Source organism: Chrysemys picta, chromosome 2 (genome assembly GCF_011386835.1).
Source record: "Chrysemys picta bellii isolate R12L10 chromosome 2, ASM1138683v2, whole genome shotgun sequence".
NCBI lineage: Eukaryota > Metazoa > Chordata > Testudines > Emydidae > Chrysemys > Chrysemys picta.
Genome location: NC_088792.1, coordinates 149762471 through 149778931, shown reverse-complemented (window position 1 = coordinate 149778931; position 16461 = coordinate 149762471). Strand labels below are relative to the sequence as shown.

The 16461-nt window shown below is 56.0% G+C and overlaps 1 protein-coding gene across 35 annotated transcripts in view; it reads right to left on the bottom strand.

The window, feature by feature from the left end:
- The window catches only part of CAMK2B (calcium/calmodulin dependent protein kinase II beta), a 141833-nt gene that overhangs the window by 122249 nt on the left and 3123 nt on the right, over positions 1–16461 (bottom strand). For all 35 annotated transcript variants that reach the window (XM_065584335.1, XM_065584341.1, XM_065584342.1 and 32 more), the window contains exon 2: positions 2778–2872. In XM_065584335.1, coding sequence (XP_065440407.1) covers positions 2778–2872 — 95 coding nt within the window. The remainder of the gene's footprint in view (positions 1–2777; positions 2873–16461) is intronic.

Sequence of the window (16461 nt, the reverse complement as noted above, 5' to 3'; positions counted from 1 at the left end):
CCAGCAGGGCCTGTCCCTAAAGGCAGCTGGATGGGTCTGATCCTGAGCAGCACGGCCCTGGCCCCCTTCAATTCCCATTCGCTTCCTGGAGAGGCCCAGCACTGCTCAGGATCGGGCCCCCAGCAGCGAGTGTGGTACAAAAGGGAGCATAGCTGGGCCAGTACTTTTCCAGGCCCCCTTTGCTGTTATTAGGGATATTTATCACTCAGCACGGCCCCTTCTCTCCCACCAGCTCCATCCTCCAGCTGCCGGAGTCGGCCCTGGGGTCACACGCTAGGTAGGGACGCGTCTCCCTCTGGAGGAGAGGGAGGATGGTTGAGAATTAACAGGCTCAGCAAGCAGAGGCAGGCGAGCCAAGCCAGAGGGGAATGGGCTTGTGGCCAGTAAGGAATTGCAGGTACTTTTCCTGCGCCCATCACCGTGGTATCTGGGCACCTCACAGTCTTCAATGCATTTATCCTCAGACACCCCTGGGAGTTATCTCCATTGTACAAATGGGAAGCGAGGAACAGAGAGTCTAAGTCACCCAGAATCTGTGCCCCTCCCCCCGCCTCGTGACACCTTTGAGGAATTAGTGCAATTTCTGTTAAGAACATAAGAATGGCCGTACTGGGTCAGACCAAGGGTCCATCCAGCTCAGTATCCTGTCTACCGACAGTGGCCAATGCCAGGTGCCCCAGAGGGAGTGAACCTAACAGGTAATGAGCAAGTGATCTCTCTCCTGCCATCCATCTCCACCCTCTGACAAACAGAAGCTAGGGACACCATTCCTTACCCATCCTGGCTAATAGCCATTAATGGACTTAACCTCCATGAATTTATCCAGTTCTCTTTTAAACCCTGTTATAGTCCTAGCCTTCACAACGTCCTCAGGCAAGGAGTTCCATAGGTTGACTGTGTGCTGTGTGAAGAAGAACTTCCTTTTATTTGTTTTAAACCTGCTGCCCATTAATTTGATTTGGTGGCCCCTAGTTCTTATATTATGGAAACAAGTAAATAACTTTTTCTTATTCACTTTCTCCACACCACTCATGATTTTATATACCTCGATCATATCCCCCCTTAGTCTCCTCTTTTCCAAGCTGAAAAGTCCTAGCCTCTTTAATCTCTCCTCATATCGGACCCATTCCAAACCCCTAATCATTTTAGTTGCCCTTCTCTGAACCTTTTCTGATGCCAGTATATCTTTTTTGAGATGCGGAGACCACATCTGTACGCAGTATTCAAGATGTGGGTGTACCATGGATTTATATAAGGGCAATAAAATATTCTCTGTCTTATTCTCAATCCTTTTTTGAATGATTCCTAACATCCTGTTTGCTTTTTTGACTGCTGCTGCACACTGCGTGGAAGTCTTCAGAGCACTATTCATGATGACTCCAAGATCTCTTTCCTGACTTGTTGTAGCTAAATTAGCCCCCATCATATTGTATGTATAGTTGGGGTTATTTTTCCCAATGTGCATTACTTTACATTTATCCACATTAAATTTCATTTGCCATTTTGTTGCCCAATCACTTAGTTTTGTGAGATCTTTTTGAAATTCTTCACAGTCTGCTTTGGTCTTAACTATCTTGAGCAGTTTAGTATCATCTGCAAACTTTGCCACCTCACTGTTTACCCCTTTCTCCAGATCATTTATGAATAAGTTGAATAGCATTGGTCCTAGGACTGACCCTTGGGGAACACCACTAGTTACCCCTCTTCATTCTGAAAATTTACCATTTATTCCTACCCTTTGTTCCCTGTCTTTTAACCAGTTCTCAATCCATGAAAGGACCTTCCCTCTTATCCCATGACAACTTAATTTATGTAAAAGCCTTTGGTGAGGGACCTTGTCAAAGGCTTTCTGGAAATCTAAGTACACTGTCCACTGGATCCCCCTTGTCCACATGTTTGTTGACCTCTTCAAAGAACTCTAGTAGATTAGTAAGACACGATTTCCCTTTACAGAAACCATGTTGACTTTTGCCCAACAATTTGTTCTTCTAGGTGTCTGATAATTTTATTCTTTACTATTGTTTCAACTAATTTGCCCGGTACTGACGTTAGACTTACCGGTCTGTAATTGCCGGGATCACCTCTAAAGCCCTTTTTAAATATTGGTGTTACATTAGCTATCTTCCAGGCATTGGGTACAGAGCCGATTTAAAGGACAGGTTACAAACCATAGTTAATAGTTCCGCAACTTCACATTAAAAGACTGTCATGAAACTTCATATGTCATCCTAGCAAAGCAAAACAGGCCTGCAGAATTCATACCCTCCCTTCTCCTACAACTCAGCCATAGACCACGACAGCTTTGTGGGCGCGTGCCGAACAGGTCAGGTCCATCGTGAGACAACAAGCGCGGAGACAGTGGTCGGTCAGGAAAGTCCACAGGTACCACATACCGACTGGAGTTATTTCATGTCTATTACAGGTGATTTTCAATTTACTGCTGGGTAACTGTTTTGGCAAATGCTGACTCTTTAAAGGCAACCACCGAAATGGCTCGATCCAGCTCCCAATGAAATCAGTGGGCGTGACAGTGTCACCCGCATAGGAGAATCGACACACACACACACAACCCTGGGGCCAGTGCGAATGCAGGAAGTCAGACAAAATGATCATCATGTCACCTGCCCTTAAAGCCCACACCCCCGGCGGCGCGGCAGCAAATGGCTAGCGAAGGATCCCCCCCTCCCCTCTGCGGCCACAGAGGTGAGAAGGGGAGGCCAGCGGATTTCCCAGTCGGCGCAGCCATGGAAGGGAAACAAGCCGAGCGCTGAGCCTACCTCTTGCGGAGAGCTTCTTGGTGTTGATAATCTTGGCTGCATACTCATGGCCGGTGCAGAGTTTGACGCAGCGTCGCACGACCGAGAAAGCCCCCCTAGAGAGAGGAAAAGAGAGAGAGAGAAAAAACTAACTTCCCAACCTCCACACCAGGAGAGCTCAGCAGCAGCCCACCGGGCCGGTTTGGAGAGGCCCTTAGGCTGCTGATTATCACATTGGCTTAATATTTCAGTGTAACCAGCACAAGACACGGGGACACCTGGCACCAGCTCCGACTCGGCACCGTGATGGGCAGGTGTGCGAGCCGCCCTGCCGGAGGATCGAAGGCCTGCAGGATTCGCAGGGCACATTTGGGAGGGTATTCCTGCTATACGGGGGTGACCCAGGGACCGCTTGATGTTCAGTGCCAAGGGCTCCCTCCATACAGCGTTTGAGGGGGCGGAGCCTCTCCCAGCATAGGGGGCGGAGCCTCTCCCATTGAGTGGGAGGAGCTAGTCCACAATGCATTGCAAAAAAAAAAAACGAACATTAGCATATCACCCCCAAACCCCCATTAATCCTGGTCCCAAGCCAAGGCCATCAGCGCCCCATAATGCAGCTGGGCAGGACTCACCCCCCACACACTTGCTCCCACACACCCCAGCAGCTCCACCCCACCCCCTTTTGGGACAACCAGCAATTAGCTGCTGCTGCGCTCGGTGCTGTACGACACACCAGATACCGGCAGGGCCTGCCCCAAAGAGCAGACAGGCGTGGGGACAGAAGGGCAGCAGGCACCAAGCAGCCCTCGGACAGGAAGGCAGGAGCTCGGAGCTCTAGGGTAAAAATTTTCTAATGCAACCTCAGTGACTGAGATGTCCTTCACCGTGTTTTCAAAAGTGACTTGGGGCCAGACTGTCCAAGATACTTAGGTGCCTGAAGACACAGGAGAGCACCTAGTAGGACGGTCAGACGCATCTAAACAGGTCAGACACCCTGTCTCCCATGGGATTTAGGCACCTAACCTGCTTAGGCACTTTTGTATCTCACTAGGTGCCTTTCTGCATCTTTGACAATCAGGCCCCCTAGCATTCAGATGCCTCTGTCTCCCGGACAGCCAGCTGGAATGGGGCTCATAAGGCAGGGCCACACTGCAATGAAAACCCCAGGCCAGCTGACTCAAGGGGCTTTTTAATTGTAGGGTAGACGTTTAGGGACCCTTCCCCCTTGCAGGGTCCTACAGCCCATGCTGCAATGAGACAGCCTGAGGCAGCCGGCCCAGGCCAGCCGTGCGTTTTTAACTGCAGCGGAGACATACCCTCAATGTCTACATCATTCCTGAAAATAAGAGTTAGGCTCCCGGGTCACTTCATTGCTTTGAAAATTTTACCCTTTGACTCTTGAAAATTGTATCCATGGTGCGTATTTTGCACCAAAAAACCCGTATCCATCTTAGGCCCTGCCAGACTGACTCCTGCTGGACGATTCCGTTCCTAGGGCAGGTCCGTTTTGCTTTAACAACACTTCCAAACCGCTTTTAAACCACGTTTCTCTCCCCCGCTACAATTCCCCAATCAGGAAACAGAATTCCCTGAACACGGGGAAAACCAGGTGTGAGGAGACCGCTCTGACCCGGCCCTTCTCCCGCTGCCTGGCTGGTGTTTGGTCAGCTCGCTCCCCAGCAGCTCATCTGGAGATGGTGCCCCCCTCAAAAGGATAAAGGGCAAAAGATGCTGAAATTCCAAACGTGCCAATGCGAGATTTTCCAGGATTGTTCTGGATCAGGAAAAGCAGCTTCCACGGATGGGGGTGGTGTTTACTTGTGAAAGCCTAGATATCAGCATCCAAAGGTGGGCAGCGCAGGCCAGGGCCAGCCAAAGAGGGTCTAGAAAGCACTGTCAGCAAGTGGCAGCGGGGAGATTTGCTCCTGGGAATGCAGGCAGATCGCCAGAGTTGCTAGCAGCCTGCAGCCTGGCTGAGGCTCTCTAAAAGCCGATGCTGATCACCGCAGAGCTAAGCGTTCCCCAGGTGCCCAAGCCAGCACTCTAAGGGGAAAGCGTTGGCGTCCCTAGCTCCTGGATTTCTTGCTCTGCATTGTGATCAGCTGGGAGGTCTCCTTAAGAAAAGCCAGTGGCTCTGGGTGGGCATTAAAGACCTTGGAGCCCCAGCTGAATTCCCCTTCGCTACAGTCATTGCTGTGCAACCGGCTGCTGTCCTCCACCCCAGAGGTGGCTGCATTGCCAGGAGGTAACTTACATGAGGGAAGCACCACTAATAAATCAATCACAGCTCCAAAGAGCATGTGCTGTTGGCCTCACGTTGCCACAGCCTGGCAAGGGTAGACTAGCCAGCCCTGATCCTGCCATGGAAAAGGGTGGCTGCTTCCCCTCCTGCCCAGGAGATCCTCACCTACAGTGTCCTTCAAACCACAGCCCTTTCTCCCAGGGGAGATCTTGCGCTTCTGCAATCCCTTCTCCCCTCCACTCTGCTAGCTTTCTCCCTCTGCCACTTCCTTCCTGCGCTTTTTAACCACCCCTCCCAGCTGATGGGACAGCCACCTCCTTAGCCAGCCAGCCTGCACTCTGATTAGGTAATTAAGTACTCTCCATTCCTCCCTCAAGTCTTCTCTAGGGGAAACTAATCAGAGCTTAAGTGACCGGAGTGCTGGGACAGCTGTTAGCTCTCAGCACTCTGTCACACTCCACATCATCTTGCCCAACCCAGCTGCTCCCCAGAGACTGCTGCTTCTTCAAGAGCTGCAGCTCCCCAGAATTATAAGCTTCATTATCAGAGATTCGTGAATGCCTGTCTGGGGGAACAAGGGCTGGGGAGGGGCCACAGTTCACACCTATCAGGGCTGAGCTCTGCCCGAAGGGGCCAGAACACAGATTCGGGATGTGTCTATGGCTTTGAGCACAGTAACTCCAGCACCCCCAGGTGTATAACCCCTGCACGCAGAGCAGGGCGACAGATGGCTTTTCCGGTTTGCTGGAAGTTCGGAGAAAAAAATCGGTTTTGGTCAACCCGAAAACAAGATTTGCCAGAATTTCCAGTGACAAGCAAAAAATAATAATAATAATAATAATTTCAGGGCGAACGGAACATTTTGTTTCAATTTCAAGGTCTCTTTGGCCCATTTTTTGAAAACTAAAATGAAAGGCTATTTCCCAGCAAAAAGTCATTTCCAATGGAACCGCTCACCCCACCCTCCCCAGGGGTCTTGGCCCAGTTTAGATCGGCCCTGGGCAGAGACCTGTGGGGAGGGCGGGGTGACGGTTTTCAATGGAAACTTCTGCAGCTGCTGCCTGGGCAGGATGGCAAAGGGCACCCAGGGTTCCTGGGGCACAGGGAATGGAGACAGACCCCCCCGCAATGCTCCTTGCCGCCCCGATACGCATCTGGCTATCCCGGCTGGGGGATGAAATGACTAGCTGGGGGCTCAGAGCCACAGAGCGAAGCCAGGCGCCCCTTCTCCCTGCATGCGCCCATTACACGCCCTCCTTTTCCTCCCTTATTTATTGTCTGGATCGCGGCAGTGCCAAGAGCACCTGGGATGGGCCAGGACCCCTCTGCACTAGGCGCTGCACGAACAGCGACTGCAGAGAGAACTCCCAGCAGAAACCCATCTCAGCAAACCTGGGCACCTTCTGCAGGAGGAGCACGAGAGTCGGAGTCATCCCCCTCCCCCACCTCTCCCTGCCAAGTCTCTTCTGGGCCCACATCTCAGTTACTTCCCCCTGAGTCTTCCCCACAGGGAGCGACGCCTTACGTAACAGGGGCCCCAGTTGCCAAGCAGCGGCACCCAGCCGAGGGGAAGCCAGGCCGTGCTGCGTGAGGCCCGTGGAGCAATTCCCGCCACGCACGGCATGGGATCCCCGCACGAGGCTTTCAGCTTGGGAGCGTTTCTAATGATCTTCTGCCCCTGGCTCCTCCTTTCTTTACAGCGCTGAGCGGAAAGGCTCTGCTCAGACCCAGCAATGGCCCATTCCGCTCGCAGAGCCGGCAGGCGCTGATGGGCAAACGGGGCCAGCCTGCTCTGCTCAAACACCTTCAAAAGAAGTAGAAGCAGAGGCAGCAAGAGGCGCCTTCAAAGAGCAGCCAACAGAAAGGCAATCTGCAGAGAGCGGCCCCGGGGCTTCCCCCGTGACCAGCAGGGGGGCAGGCAAAGCAGACCAGATCCCTAACGGAGGTGGGGCCGGGGGATTCCCAGACGGGGACGTGGCAGCTGGCCCGACGCCAGCACAGGTCCGGACACACCAGGATAGCAACAGCTACGCCCAGCCCAGGGGCTGCAGGGAGCTGCTTGCTCCCCCGGCCCTGTATTTCCCCCCCGGGGCCTCGTTCCCCAAGCCGTGTGCAGGGTGGGTGATTTTTGACCCTGATCAGCGAGATTTTCTGCTCCAAATCTCTGGACTTAGGAGCCACCAAGGGGTTGGCTGAAAGAGAAGAACAGCCTGAGAAAGGCCATTGGCTGATTTTCTGAGGCCCTGACCGCAGGGAGGTCACATGGGCAAAGCAACCCTCCGGGCCATGGACTGTGGGAGCCCTTGGGAGTTCCGCTGCCCTCTTCGGGCAGGGACTGGGTCTTTGCTCTGTGTTCGTAAAGCACTGGCCACACCTGGTCCTGGTCCCACCCGTCTGGCTCTGAGGGGCTACAAATACATAACGAGCAGCGCGATCTATCGGAGCACCTTGCAAGGGATTTGTCCCCTGGAGCAAGGCATCGTACATCTCCATTGTACAGGTGGAGAACTGATGGCCAGAGACACCCACCCAAGGCCACACAGGAAGTCTGTAGCAGAGCAGGGATAGGATCGTGCTCTAACCACTGAGCCGTCCTTCCTCATATCTGTGCTGGGCACATGGCTCCTTGGGGTCAGAGAGAGGAGAGGGGACATAAGAATGGCCATACAGAGTCAGACCAAACGTCCATCCAGCCCAATATTCTGTCTTCTGAGAGTGGCCAATGCCAGGTGCGCCAGAGGGAATGAACAGAACAGGGAATCATCAAGTGATCCATCCCCTGTCACTCATTCCCAGCTTCTGGCAAACAGAGGCTAGGGACACCATCCCTGCCCATCCTGGCTAATAGCCATTGATGGACCTATCCTCCATGAACTTAGCTAGTTCTTTTTTGAACCCTGTTATAGTCTTGGCCTTCACAACATCCTCTGGCAAGGAGTTCCACAGGTTCACTGTGCGTTGTGTGAAGAAATACTTCCTTATGTTTAGTATCACAGGGGTAGCCATGTTAGTCTGGATCTGTAAAAAGCAACAAAGAGTCCCGTGGCACCTTACAGACTAACAGACATATTGGAGCATAAGCTTTCGTGGGTGAATACCCACTTCGTCAGACGTCTGACAAAGTGGGTATTCACCCATGAAAGCTTATGCTCCAATATGTCTGTTAGTCTATAAGGTGCCACAGGACTCTTTGTTGCTTTTTCCTTATGTTTGTTTTAAACCTGCTGCCTATTAATTTCATTTGGTGACCCCTAGTTCTTGTGTTATGAAAAGGAGTAAATAACACTTCCTTATCTACTTTCTCCACACCAGGCATGATTTTATAGACCTCAATCACATCTCCCCTTAACTGTCTCTTTTCCAAGCTGAAAAGTCCCAGTCTTATTAATCTCTCCTCACACGGAAGCCATTCCATACCCCTAATCATTTTTGTTGCCCTTTTCTGAACCTTTTCCAATTCCAATATATCTTTTTTGAGATGGGGTGACCACATCTGCACGCAGTATTCAAGATGTGAGTGTACCATGGATTTATACAGAGGCAATATGATATTTTCTGTCTTATTATCTATCCCTTTCTTAATGATTCCCAACATTCTGTTAGGGAAGATATCTGCTAGGTGCCCGGTCCATTCCCCAGAGGCTCAGGCCAGGCCAGAACGAACCTCTAAAGAAGCAACACACTTCAGTACCATGGAGAGAACACGCTCAGGCTCCATCTGTACGTAGCAGAACAAGCTGCCCTGGTATCATGCCATGATCCCAAAGGGTGCCAGCAGCTGTGTCCCTAGGTGTCTGAACTGTTGGGAGTTAACAGGGGGATTATAGCAGAATTTAGATGCAAGAATTTAGGTATCAAGACTTGGGGCCCCTCTATGCCAGGTGCTCCACATGCCCCCCTGGTATCACCTTCGGTAACGCCTCTTCTTCCTCCCGCCCCGGCAGGTGTCTGCAGACTCCCCTTAGCCATCGCTTCGCCGAGCCTTCCCGGGAAGTTCCCCACTCCATCATCTCTGTTTCTTGATGGTAAGCAGGCACCAAGGACCAGATGTTGTGTCTCAGGGACAGTCGCATCAGAGCTCCATCGGATTGCCTCCTCCCTGCTCTGTGACCTGATCCTTCCTGGTACAGAGCCCCAAACTATGCTGGCCAGCTGTGCTGCCAGGCTTGCTGTGCCCTCCGGAGGCCTTGTCTGCACCACACACCGGGCCCCAAAACTGCCCCAGGCCGCTGCTCCACTGGCAGAAGCTGTAGTGTAGACAAGGCTGGCTCTAAGACAACACAGAGGTGAAACGCCGGAGTCCTGTCTACACTACAGCAGGCATCAGGGCAGCTGCACCCGTTGGCAATTGCTGGTCCTGATATTGCCGGGGCAGTTGTAGTCTACGTGTCCCCGGTGTTACTGCCTCTTGCATGGTGGAAAGGGCCAGTTTAAGTGTCTAATCAGCGTTTGCAGTGTCCAGATCTGTGGCCTGAGAACCAATGGGAGGCATGGCCCCCGCTCGGCAGACAGCATCAGTGACTTTCCTGAATCCAGTTAGACACGCAGACCCCAGCTCCTATTTCATCCACCTCACAAACCTTCCGACCAGGTTCTCCCTACCAGGGGAATAACCTGCTTCCCACCCCGCCTCTGATCTGTGTGCCCCGCTCAGCATTCAGACCAGCCCACCTCCATCTCTACTGTGCTGATCCCAGCCCCAGCCCTGTCCTGTGCCCAGGGGAGTGGTCCGATCCCAGTGTGCGAGGAAGGGGTGGGGGTGGATGGATGGGGACTGACCAGAGCCCGTCTCCAGCTGCTCCGGGTGAAATCCCCGCACACGGTCCTGACTAGCAATCAACTACAGGAACGGCCGAAGTTCCACGGAGTATTTAACCCGCAGAGCGGGGCTCCCCCCACCCCAAAGCCCGGTCAGCACCCAGCATTTCAGGTGCAGAAGGATCTATCCCAGGAGCTCTCGCTTCTGGCCTGTCAGCAAGAAACAGCAGCCTGCATGGACTGAACAGAGAGATTGTCCCTGAGAGAGCAAGGGAGAGCCCCCTCGCCTCCCCCATATTAAAGCATAGAAACCGCCACTCACCCAGCAATGGGGTCTTTATCAAGAGCCCCTCCTGTCTATCAGGCTGCTCCTCCAGCCCCATCCTGGCAGTACACTGCAAGATATGGATCATCCCACGCCCCCAGGCGGCGGGGCAGGCCTGCTAATCCCGCTGGAGTCAGGGGAGACCCGAGGCCCAGAGACGAAGGCCCAGGTTTATAAAGGTTTCCAGGCACCGTTACGCTCAGCGTTGCAACACCTAATGGGTTTAGGCGCTGACACTTCATTCCCAAAGGGATTTAGGCACCTGACTGCCTTAAAATCTCTGGGCCTCGGTGATTAGCCCACAGCCCCCCAGGGAGTCAGTCTGGGGCCAAGCTAGTGCCTTAGCCACTGGGCCACTCTTCCTCTCTGCCCTCACCACCCCCCAGCACCAGTGCCCAGAAGCAGAGCCCAATCCTGTAGCCCCCCCTCCACAGAAGGTGTCACGGAGTGTGGGGGGAGACAAGGCCCTGCCCCCCCTCCCACTTCCTGCGATTCACTATGACTCTCAGCCAGCCAGTAACACAGAAGGTTTATTTAGATGACAGGAACAAAGCCCAAGACAGGTCTTGCAGGTAGAGACAACAGGACCCCCTCAGTCAGATCCATCTGGGGGGGGGGAGGGCTAGGGAGGCCAGAGCCCTGTCTGGGCACCCCTCCATTTTCTCAGCCAGCCCCAAACTGAAAAAACTCCAACTGCTCCTCTGGCCTTTGTCTCTTTCCCAGGCCAGGAGGTCACCTGATCTCTTTGTTCTCCAACACCTTCAGTTGGCACCTTTGCAGAGGAGGGGCCCAGGCCATCAGTTGCCAGGAGAGAGGGCATCAGCCATTCTCTGTGCAGACACCATCACACTGGCCCTCTAGGGCTCTGCAACAATCACACCCCCCCTAGACACTCGAGAAATGCATAGGGGAAACTGAGGCACCCACACAGCACTCAGAGAAAACATTAAGAACATTCCCACTTTGTCACAGAAGGAATTCCCCCCAAAAGCTGGTAGCCCCCCCCAACCATAAACTAGAAGCAACAATACTGAGAATAGCGATCCTCCAGGGCACATTACTGCCTCATGAATCACAGGAGCACCTACACCGGCCAGTCACAGAGCAGGGCCTGCATCGTGCTAGGCGGTGAACAAACTCAGAACAGAGGGATGCTCCCCGCTCTGGAGAGCGGATAAGCAAGACAAGAGACAACAGGTGCATACAGAAGGGAGAGCACCGTACAGGTCAGCGTGATGGCCACCAGCCCTGTGGCCGAGATCTGGTGTCGGGGAGTGGGGAGATCTGGCATCCCCATCCCTTCAACCAGAGTTCAAAGCGGAGGCTCGGCTGGGGGTAAGGGGCCAAAGCGACGGGGCTGTGGGTCTGTGCAAGTCCCCCTGCCCCCAAGGCCCATGCAGGGCGACCCCTCTGAGCACCTTCCCCAAGCAAGGCAGGCTCGGGGTGTCCCCCAGCAGTTCTCCAGCATCAGCACATCTGCTCCCCGAATCCAAAAGCCCAGACCAGCTCGGAAAGGCCCCCTGAACAGGACACAGTCCGGGCCTGCCAGGTGACCTGCTACCCCCTTCTGCCGTTCTAACAGCCCTTCCCCGCAGGCACCCGGGCCCCACCCGCTGCAAAGATGGCACCAGTTGTCCCAGAGAACCCAGCCCCGGGAGACATTCACACCCGGCTCTCAGTGGGCTGGGATGGTGCCTGGGGAGAGCTCAGAACCAACCCAGCCAGCGAGGCTCCCATTGGGATCAACAGCAGCAAAATGGGATGGGCAGCAAGCAGTGGGTCAGAGACCCCAGCACGGGCACCCTGGCGAGAACAGGAGGAAGAGGGAACCGCCCAGCGTCCCTGATGCCTCTGATCTGGGCAAGCGGGAGCTAAAGCACAGAGTTGGGAGCCAGGACTCCTGGGTTCTTCCCCAACTCTGCCACTGGGTAAATCTGACCTCGCCCGTGCCGCGTCCCTGCTCTGCCCCTCTGTAAAGGGGGGGTAATGAAACCCACCTCGCTGCAGGCTCCGAGAGGCCGACGACACTGCGCTAACACTAAGGCAGGCCCAGCCTGCAGATGGAAAGTGCTGGGGAAGGATTATGGCTGACAATCCTGGCAATGAACAGGGACAGGGGGGCACTGCCTCCTCCTGGAGAGAGTCAGCTACTTCAGGAGCCTCCCTGTGTGTCATAGTCTCTGTACTGCTAACACCTGGATTCTCAGGTGGCCGGGGGATCTGGGGCCCCGACCCTGCGGCGACATGCGCGGTGCCCTGGGCTGGCTGCGTTAGAAAACCCAGCCAGCGAGGGCAGGAACAGTGCGGAGCAGCAGCAGCCGCCTCAGCACACGGTGCTGTTATGAGCCTGTGTTTGCCAGCGCAGTCTGTTGCCATGGAAACGCCGGGTGCCCCGGATTGAGGATTGCTGCAGGGGGTGAGGAAGCGAGCGTGGGCGGGAAGACGGGAGGCGGGGCTGGGGAAGCACTGGGCAGGGGCACAGGATGGCAGGAGTGAGGAGTTCCTCTGGGTGGAATGAGGGGGGCCCTGACCAGCCTCCAGAGCCAGCTGCATTGCTCGTGGGCACAGAGGGGCAGCCGCAGCAAGTGACAGCCCTCCCCCTCCATCCAGAAACAAGCCTATTCCCCGGGGGAGGCGGTGATGGAAAGGAACAGGCTCACATCCTGCCCCGGCACTGGTTTACCTCTGCACCAAGCCCTGGCTTGCCAGACAGCTTTCCCATTTCCACACCTGGCAGCCGGCATGTCAGGGGCAGGGGACCCGCGCACTCTGCTCCCTCGCGGAGCAAGATGCCCCATCCCGGGCAGCAGCCAGCGATGTTGGTGCAAGGAGCGGGCTGGCCGAGCCAGCAGAGAGGGCCGGCAGGGATCCCCCAGGGTCCGGTTTGTTCTGCCCCACGTGTTGCCCGCAGATGCTCTACTGGGGAAGGGGCTGGGGGCCTCCAACTCGCAGGCCCCACCCTGCTCCTGGCCCTGCAGAACAGCAAGCGCCAGATGGTTTTCCCGGTGTCTAATTCCTGCCCTCTGCAGCCCCGAGAACCTCTCCAAACCTCACCCGAGGCCGGGCTCCCCCTTCAATCACTGCTCATTGCCGCCTTCATCCCGCACTGCTGTGCTGCTCATCGCCTTTGTCCCCTCATGGCATAACCCGACCAGGCAGCGCCACTCCACCGTGGGTCGGGCCATGTTGTCCATGCGCCGCCCTTGCTCCAAGCCCTCTGGGGCCCGGCTGTAATCCCCTCGATGGCGCTAACCCCACTCTGCGTTCGCTGGGACTCCCCAGTTCCCCGCAGCCTGGCAGGCAGAACCACCACCAACTCCCCTGGGGCCGACAGAGCCAGGGGTGCAGACACTCAGGCCCCGATCCACACGGCCCTAACCCCAGGCTACGGCCTCCCCCGGGACGCACCGCCCAGGGTGCACGGCACCGGCCCGGCGTGGCCTATAACCCCAGCTTCCCAACACTGCAGGGCCGGATGAGCCCCCCGAGGGCCAGTTTCTCCCCCCACAGAACAGCAGACCCCCCCCTCCATGAGAGTGTTGTCATTCCCCGGAGGCGCTGCCCAGCCAGGCACTGAGTACATTTCTGCTCACACCCCCGCTGCTGCTGTTGTTTCTTCCGATCCAAACAGCTAACAAGCCTTCAGCTGAACGGGGAAGAGGGCAAGGGAAGGACAGGGCCTTGCCAGCGACTCAGGGCAACGCAATCAAGGCCAAGCGTTAAACCCCTTCCCAGAGCTGAGCACCCGCCTGTGGCTAGCAGGGGCCCAGAGCTGCTGCCGTTCAACGAGATGCCAGGTGTCCCGGCAGGGAGCAGTCACAGAGAGAGGATGGGCAGTGGCAAAGGGAGGGTGATTGGAGCAGCCATCTGTTCCGGAGCTGGCAGAGCCCCGCATGAGAGGGAGGATGGCACCTCCCAGCTGGTCTGACTGGCACCACAGCCCAGGGATAGGATAAAAATGGCAGGGTGAGCTGGGGCAGGGAGGGGAAGCCTGAGCTGGGAGAGGCTGCGAGCTTCTAAACAGGTGCCAGGGCCTAGCCAGGGTTGCGTCAGTGCCCAGGGCTGGCACTTTGATCAACCAGAGGGTTTGGGGCTAGTCAGGGCAGCCCCACGCTGCCCACTGGCCTCACCCCAGAGGCACTTCCAGGCCAGATCAGCCGTGGGGCCCCACTCCTGTCTCAGACACTGGCACCCTGTAGCCACCAGTTCTGGTAAAACCTGCCCATGGGGACATTCCCCCTAGAGACTAGTTCCTGCGCTGAGGCCAGGCTGGGGTGTTAGATGAGACCCCCTTCTTTTATACCTAGCTGCTAACGCCTGTAACTGAGAACTGTCTATTTCACTGTCCAGCTAACTGTCCAATCCTCTCGCGAACCTCACTGAGCTCCGGACCTCGGTCAGATCTTGCGGCGGTGAGTTCCACCGGCTAATTACCCGATATGCAATAATTGTCTTTCCCGGTTTCAGCCAGCTGCCTTTCGGTCCCACTCCCCGGCCCCTGGTGCTTGTATTATGATGAAGGGTAAATATCGGCGCACCTGCTCTATCTTAGACCGCTGCGTCTTGTGCCTGCGTCATTCATTGGTTGTTCCATTCGACTTCACCTCGAAGGTAGCAGACAGAGCACTGGAATGGGCCTTGACAGCGGCACTCAGCTCGCTGCAGTATGTCCGCCACCATCCCCTCCCAATGCTCTGTTTGATTCCCTTCACATGGATGGACAAGCTCCCGGAGCTGGCGAAGGAGACCCTCTCATGCCTCGATAGCTGGGGTGAGGAGTCAGACATCGCCATAAGGCCCTGCAGCTGGGGGCAGCCCTCAGAGACCTCTCTATGCTAGGACAGGCAGCGTGGCCTAGTGCCTAGAGCAACTCAACTGGGACTCTGGAGAGCTGGGTTCAGGTTCTGCCACCAGCCTGCTGGGTGACCCTGGGTAAGTCACTTCCCTGCTCTGGGCCTCAGTCTTCCCCCCTATGAAGCACTTTGAAACTCACTGGTGGAGAATGGGACGTCAGAGCCAGGCATTCGTTGCTTCATACTCTTAGATGTGCTGGGCCCATAAACGCCCCTCGCCGGCCCAGCTGCTGTTTTTCACTCCCTTGGCCACGTTCCTGTCCGAGCCCAAGGCCCCCGAGCGTGCGTCAGGGCGGCAGACAGGCAGGGCCTGCACCCCAGGAGCCAGGTGACTGCCCCGGCCAGCAGCCCCAGCCTCTCCCGAATGGTTCCTGGAAGCCGCCCACTGTATATTCCACAGGGCTCTGCACAGCAGTGGGGGGAGGGCCCGCAGTCGCACACCCTGCAGCCCAGCTTGGCTATTATTTATTGGCCGAGCTGCCTCGGGGCAGGGATCTACGTGCTGCCCAATAGCCCCGCCACCACCCGCCAGCCCCCTCCACGCCAAAGGGCCTTCGTGCAAAAGTGACCCTCCTAGTCCCCCAAATGATCAAAGCCCGGTGCACCCGAAGGACAGGATAGCAGGGGGCATGCTTCAGCGGAGACACCCCCGGCATGGGTAAATAGGAACCTCACCAAGTAAGTCCTGGGGATCAAGAGCAGGCCACACGTAGCCAGGGGCAGGGAGCCGGGTCAGCTCTCCAAGCAGGCTGGGCCCAGCTCACGAAGAGACCCCCCATCGCACTGGGCTCCGAGCAGACTGGCAGCCACTGCTGATCTGCTTAGCTATTTCGAACACATCCATCACCTCGGTATCCGAGCTCCACCACGGTCCACGAGCAGCCTTACTTCAGCACCCGTGGGGCAGCTGCTGTGTCCCTGCAGGGGGCTTAGTCCTCAGGCCTGGACACGCCAAGCGTGCCAAAGTGAGAATTTGCTGTAGTATTTTTATGCCTAGTTTCCCCACACATTAGATGGCTACCCGGTGATGAGTGGGAGGAAGAAGGGTTACATTTGCTCTCAGGAAAGACTAAGGGACATAAATGCAGGTGGAATGAACAGGGGAAGAGCTGGCTGACCTGGAATCTGAGGGGGAGAGAGACGTACGCGCCAGAGACGAAGTTCACTACAGGTCTGCTCTGGGCCGACCCGGATGGGCACACTTTAACCTTCCTTTCTCTAGGCCAACCTCAGGACTTCCTGCACTGCCTTCCAGGTGACTAACAAACCCGCCCGCTGCGAAGGCCAGGCGAGGTGCGTTCTCCCTGCAGAGCATTCCTGTCTCCCCCGGGGAGCCTGGCTCCATGCGACTGGCAGGAGGAGCTTGTGGCGCGAAGCAGGAGTGCGGGAGCCTCCGGGGCTCAGTCTCCGGCGGCTGCGAGGCCACGTGGCCTACCCCGAAGGCACAGCAAGCCCCCGTTGGGATCTGACACATCGAAGGGGTTCCTCCAGGAGGCTGTTCCGAAGCTGGGGGCGTAGCCAGGCGCC